The sequence below is a fragment of the Amaranthus tricolor genome, chromosome 6 (genome assembly GCF_026212465.1).
Source record: "Amaranthus tricolor cultivar Red isolate AtriRed21 chromosome 6, ASM2621246v1, whole genome shotgun sequence".
Lineage (NCBI taxonomy): Eukaryota > Viridiplantae > Streptophyta > Magnoliopsida > Caryophyllales > Amaranthaceae > Amaranthus > Amaranthus tricolor.
In genome coordinates, this window is record NC_080052.1 from 22,578,164 (window position 1) to 22,584,857 (window position 6,694).

The 6,694-nt window shown below is 32.8% G+C and overlaps 1 protein-coding gene across 1 annotated transcript; it reads right to left on the reverse strand.

Annotated features, from left to right (window-relative positions):
* Positions 1-23: 23 nt before the first annotated feature.
* Positions 24-4,063, reverse strand: LOC130815287 (50S ribosomal protein L35, chloroplastic). Its single transcript, XM_057681702.1, has 3 exons — positions 3,643-4,063; positions 3,433-3,549; positions 24-340 (listed from the first exon to the last, which is right to left on the reverse strand). The coding sequence occupies exons 1-3, from the start codon at positions 3,907-3,909 to the stop codon at positions 266-268; spliced, it is 459 nt and encodes a 152-aa protein (XP_057537685.1). The 5' UTR covers positions 3,910-4,063; the 3' UTR covers positions 24-265.
* Between the last annotated feature and the right edge of the window lie 2,631 nt (positions 4,064-6,694).

Genomic DNA, 6,694 nt, shown 5'->3' on the forward strand with positions numbered 1-6,694 from the left:
TTCTATTTTTATTTGCTACGGAATGTCTCGACGAGCTTTCTTATAGATCGATAGTACGAAGTTGTTATACAAAATTTCTCCATGAATTAACATTCACTTACACAAATATACACTGAAATAACAGTGACGGAGGAGAAACAAAAATCTTGAAAACAAATACTTTGCTAAATAACAGCATGCTCCTAGACATAATTAAAAATTACAAGAGGGAAATGAATAAAACAGGTCCTCAATAGGAGATGAGAATCGGTGCTTTCGAATTCAACTATACCTTCCTGTTTACTTTGAGGTATGGCAACGCTCCAATCACATTGTCGTAATCACTTCTATCAACTTGAACCTGTGCAACAATGGAGATAAGAGTTAAGTGCCTTAAATGTCCAGAAAAGCTATAATCATTTGTTACAGGTTCAACCGTTTAATTTCACAGCAAAGGGTTTCAAAGAGAAAATTGAACCAAAGTTCATGTCGCTGAAAATGACGAATTGAAAAAGACTCGAAAAACAAGAACGGAGAAGAATTCTGCATCAGAGTGCAGAGTTCTTCCCTTCTGTTGTTTTGCATACTAAGACTCTAGACGGACTGCAAATAGAATTATAGTCTAAAATAGAAACTAATCATGAAGAACACTAAAAGTGAATTAGGTCTGGTACATTGCCACATTACAAGTTTGCTCAGTATGGACAAGTTTTCCTATAATACATACTATACACTTAATTCCTCATTTAATTCTTATGAGTAGGATACACTGCGGATTGATAATGATGTTATTTCAACTTTCATTTAGGTAAGACTTAACGTTAAACAGTGATAATGGGAATGAAAACTAGTACAATTTTGGTTGAAAAATCTCTTAGCTACCTTGATGGCAATGCTTGTCCAACTCCAATCATCTCATTTTCTTTATGAAATTCATTCCAATGCATTACCATTGGGAGCGGTAATATTAGGTGGTAATGGAAATTTGTAAACAAAAAACTTTTTTGTGATCAAAGTTTGATCACCATGGGAATGACAAGGAACTTTTGACAAAATTTTACACTATTAATTATTCTCATTTCCATCATTTAGTATCACTAACCAAACGGCCCGTAACAGATTTGACGACATCAGCAACAACAGGATTAGGATTGAGTTATTTGATTAAACAAGATGTTTATAAGACTATGCACTATGAATATTGTTAGTCCTTGGCATAAGAAAGTTTACAGAGAACAAAGTGTGATTTTTTTTAAAATACAAACTTAGTTTTTTTCCATGCAAAAGGTTCATGTGGAGGAATGCTAGTATTTTGCCTTGTGAGCATTCGTGGTCGTTTTCAAAGTTGATTGAGATAAGAGTATGGAGAAAGGCAATCAAAATCATTGTGTGCATCCCAAATAGCTGAAAATGAACAATCTGGACAGAATGGGGCGCCTAATACGCACTAATGGACCTCCTAGTGGCTAGTATGCAGTTTGGCAGTTACTCAAAATGACCAAAGTAGAATATATAGGGCTTGAGTCGGCCCCCTTATAGAGCAAAGTTTGGGGATTGTGATACCTTGAGTTGATATAAGATGAAAAGGAACGAGTTTCAAAGGATCAATAGTACTACCCATATCACAACAAGGTGCTTCATTTCAAGAAATCTCATTTTCTAAAACTCCATACTTAAGGACTCTACATATACTTCATAGACAAACTATATGAAAAGAGAAGATTTAGTTGTAGTTTGTCTACAATAAGGATATTAGAGAACAATATTTGTATCAGTATCAACTATCATGTCCACCACTTCGGTAATGAATAATCATGTCCACCACTTCGGTAATGTGATATAAGGATATTAGAGAACGATATCATGTCGCAAGAAACAACCCAGGAGGTAATGAATAATGATGCCTAACAAATAAGAAATATATTCATGTCGAACCCTTAAAAACAAAGAGGTCTAAAATTATCATTTCAAACTGATAGAAAAATGCAAAGGTAAAGGTTTTGTCTCTCACAAATTTCATATAAAAAAAATCCAGGCATTTATAGATGAGAATATCATGAAATAATGATTGTTTATTTCATATATCAGAAGATTGTAATACAATCAACAGCCAAGAAGATATAAAGTTTAGAGACACAAGGTTGATGAAGGATGCAGTGTTCACTAACATCTTATTATTTAGACCGAGACTGGACATAACCAGATTCCGTCCACATGCAATTCACAACGCCACAAACTTAGGAAAAGGCATCCGCTTTTTCCTGTTATCCTATAAGAATAAGTAATCCGGCTTGTCTATAAGATGCTTAATTATGTCTTGTTTATATCTTGTCACTCCGCTAAACCTGAATTGTTATGAATGTGAAGCACAATTAATTTTGCAATCAAACACCTTTCATAAATACAATTTCCTTCTCAAATATTTACTACAATCATAGAATACATGCCCATAAAAAAGCCAATACTGAATTTTTTCTGTCATTTTTATTTATGCTCATATTTCCATACCAATTTGTAATAATGACAGGCAAAGAAACCATTTTAATTGCTACTTAGTTGACATACTTTCCTTCGTAAAACACCCTAGTGGCTGCTGCTCCTGCAACAGTTGATTACTATTTCCCTAAATCTTATAACCAAGCAATAACATGGGGACAAGACCCTTAGCTCTTCCTTTAAGCTTTAATTTACTCAAATTGATCCACAAATGCTAAGAATCAATACATAAAAATCCTCAGCAGCTATAACTAACTTCATTAGCATATCCTTGATTCATCATGTAAACCTTGCCTTTCAACCAAAATTTCCCTCCACAGGAAAAAAGCACATCAACTGAATAGCATACAAACCCAGGAAACTCTATATTCTACCAAGTTAAGACCAGAAGTCCTGAAAACTACGGTCTGAGCCTCAAATACCAAATACGATGAGGATTACTTTCACCTCAATCCATCATAAATGACCCTAATTCACTTCACAATTCACATTTACAATTCTCTTGAACTTTGAAGGGTTTACGAGCAGTATATTGATCTTTCTCACACGCACAACGAAAAATTGGGAATGCCCAACAATCACACTAATAGTCAGATAATCAACTATAACCAAAAGGCTGAAGCAAACATCCTTCTTAACCAACATCCAAGAAAAACCATACAATATTCTACGTTAAATAAGCACAGTTAAGGATCATAATCAGCAATCCTGTTAGTATGATGGATACAACACGAATACTGTCAAATGATTGTAGTCCCTACATGTTATATACCCTATCAGATATAATGCTTTTCGCATGTCCCAGAAATCTAAGGCGCTGGATAACTTGCATATGCTCAAAAACATCCCTAATTTTGCCTATGAATCAATAGCTAACAAACAATTGCACCTAAATCAAGTTTTGGGATATCCATTATACAAAAGTATTTAAATTTGGAAAAATAGAGAGGTTCATACCACTTTGGAAAGACGATTTTTCCTTTTGGTGGACTTTTTAGCAAGAAGATGCTGTTTACCAGCTCTCCTCCTTACAATCTTGCCTTTTCCAGTAACCCTGAATCTCTTAGCAGAAGCCTACAATTAATCAAAATTCAACCACAATTTAACAAAATAAGCAGACATTTAATCAATCATTGAAAACCCATCAAAGAAAAGAGGAAAAGAAACCTTGTGGGTTTTCATCTTGTACCCTTTAGCAGCGACAACAGTGAAAGAAGTCGAAGAAGAAGAAGAAGAATCAATGACGAGGTTTCTCTTCTGGAACGGAACCGGTAAAAGCTTAGAAGGCGCAATATTGTGGCATGAAGTGAGCTTTAAAGTGTTGTTAAAGTGTTTGGTGAAATGCGAGAGAGAGAATGATCCTCGAGTTAAGTGAGAAGCTTGAAACGAGACAGGATTCAAGGAGAGTATTGGTGTTGAGGATGCCATCGCCATTTTTGGATGTTGAGAGGAGTTGGATAATGGAAGCTTGTAAGTCGTGAGAGTTATCAGTTATGGAGGTTGTGGATAGACTAAATATGTGAGGATATGAATTGCAGAATTTACTTTTGTTTGTGGTAGTGTCACTTGTTTGCCTGCCCATGTTTAGTAGCTAAACTGCAATTAGGGAAAAACAAGCATAATCTGCGAAAATTTGAATAAAATAAGATTATTTAACAATTTGATTTCAAAAATAAGTTTCGTGAAAATTTAATTTCCAAAATAAGCGTTCGTACATTCAAACCTAGCCCCTGGAGTAAATCGCTGTTACTAACAGTGAAAGACAAAATAAAATAAAATAAAATAAAAGCCATAAGTCGTTGTTACTAACAGCGACTTAGGGAGTTGACTGCTCAACTCCTTAAGTCCCTGTTAGTAACAGCGACTTTAAGGTTAACTGGTCAACTCCTTAATATCGTAGGTTGGAATGAAGAAGTAACTGAGAACTAAAAACTTAAAACGCATTAAGTCCCTAATACTAACAGCAACTTAAAACAAAAAAAAAATTTCTTTTTTAAGTCGCTGTTAGTAACAGCGACTTACTCCAAGACTAGGTTTGATGTACGGACGCTTATTTTGGGAATTAAGTTTTCACGAAACTTATTTTTGGAATTAAGTTGTTAAAACATCTTATTTTATTCAAATTTTCCATAATCCGCCTGATAGATATGGTCTCATTTGCTTTTACACGTTATTTAATAAATTAATGTAATTTTAAATATTTTAATTATATTATAAAAAGTTTATATTAATAAAATTATATTGAAACAAATCTAACAATATATCACTTGACTATGATTGAAAAATAACTCACATGTGATCTCATATAAAAGAATTAGAGAGATGTTGACTAATATATATGTTTATTCTACTAATTCTATTACCAATGATTTTAGGTGCAATCAATTTTAGTGATTCATAAATTCGGTTAAAGTGTAAATTTGTCTTTGGTATTTTAATTTAGCAACATGAGTATTATCATTTAGTGTTTTGTATTTCTTTGACATTCTTAGATGTGGCGTTGTAACGGATGCAATAAAGGGAAGGCTCGTGGTTGCTAAAAGTTAAGTGGGAGTTTTGATTATACAAGATTGGATAAGTCTTTTATTTTTAGGAAGAATGTGTTTGGCCTTTTAAAGAATAAGAACCAAAAATGCATAAAGTTCAAATAAGTGTTAATAATTTGTTTCAACGGTTTAAGCACAAATTTCAAGAAATAAATTTAAATATCAATGTGAATAACACGAGATGTCATTATGCTGTCAAATTTGACATTAAGTGACATAAGGATTTGTGGTTATACACTTTTCTAGGACAAGTGGGAGATTGAAGCAATTGATATCCTTTGATCAAGCATAAACACAAAGTATAAATAGGATAATTATGGAGATAAAAAAAAATTTGATTATTTTAACCATTTTACAAGAAATCAACTTTGATATGTATACTAATAAGATTAGTAACTACTAATTTAATTGGGTCAAATAACAGAAGATATTTATTAGAGTTATTGTAGTACTATACTGCAAAGTAAAATATATGGACAAATAAAATAACAAGAACTAACGTATATTATTTACGATCATATAATCATTTGAAGTAATGTATGGTACATTGTTTCATTGCAAAACTGTATTCTCTACGAACATCTTTTTACACCCTAATAGCCCGTTTGGTTAATAGTACTAAATTGTGATAATGGGAATGATTTATAGTGTAAAATTTCATCAAAAGTTTCATATCATTCTCATGGTAATGAAACTTTGATCACAAAAAATTTTTTTGTTTACAAATTTTCATTTCCACCTAATACCACATTTTCCAATGGTAATGCGTTGGAATGAATTTTATGAAGAAAATGAGATGATTGGAGTTGGACAAGCAAATCAAGGTAGCCAAGAGATTTTTCAACTAAAATTACATTAGTTTTTCATTCCTATTACCACCGTTTATTACTACCTACCAAACGAGCCGTAAAAGTAAAAAGAAAGTGATTTCTCATTTTGTTCTAGTATACCTATTATCTGGTGATCCGATCAATACTTGTGGACCAACAATAGAGGAGCTATATTTAACGTTCTAATAACTCTGTTTTGGTGTAATTCGTACTCGATTATGAAATTCATGCATTAAAAGTATGATATACTATGAAATTCAAGCAATATAATTATCGCCCTTGAAAATCACGTGAGTGATAAGATTTCCGGGTTGATCGCCGGCACCGAGGTAGTAAGGAGATGAAGGATCAATCTTTGTTTCATCACCCATGAGTAATAGAATGAATTGTAAGTAATAGAAGAGTAGAAGGCGAGCACAAAAATGGTAGAAAAGCAAAGCAGTAGAACAAGAATGGAAGAAGCAGTGCAGTACAGCAATGGAAGAAGGAGAAAAGAAAAAAAATCAGTTTTTAGGATTTGAAGGCTCTGATACCATGTTAGGGATTAATTTTTCTCACTTGTGTTTCTTTTATTCAATAGCATAAGTTTATATACCACTTATTATAACCTATACAAAAGCCCAAACATAAACATTCAATAATATACAAGGCCTAACAATATTGTACATGAATCTTATTTAAATGTCAAGAAATAGTATTTACAAACAATTCCACTTTACCCATCTAAATTCGTACACTATTTGCATTAAACTTTGTACGATACATCATGCATACACCGACACCACAAAAGGAAGTACGACTACTCTGGAAACTTAATAGACTAGTGATGTTATTGGTACAATA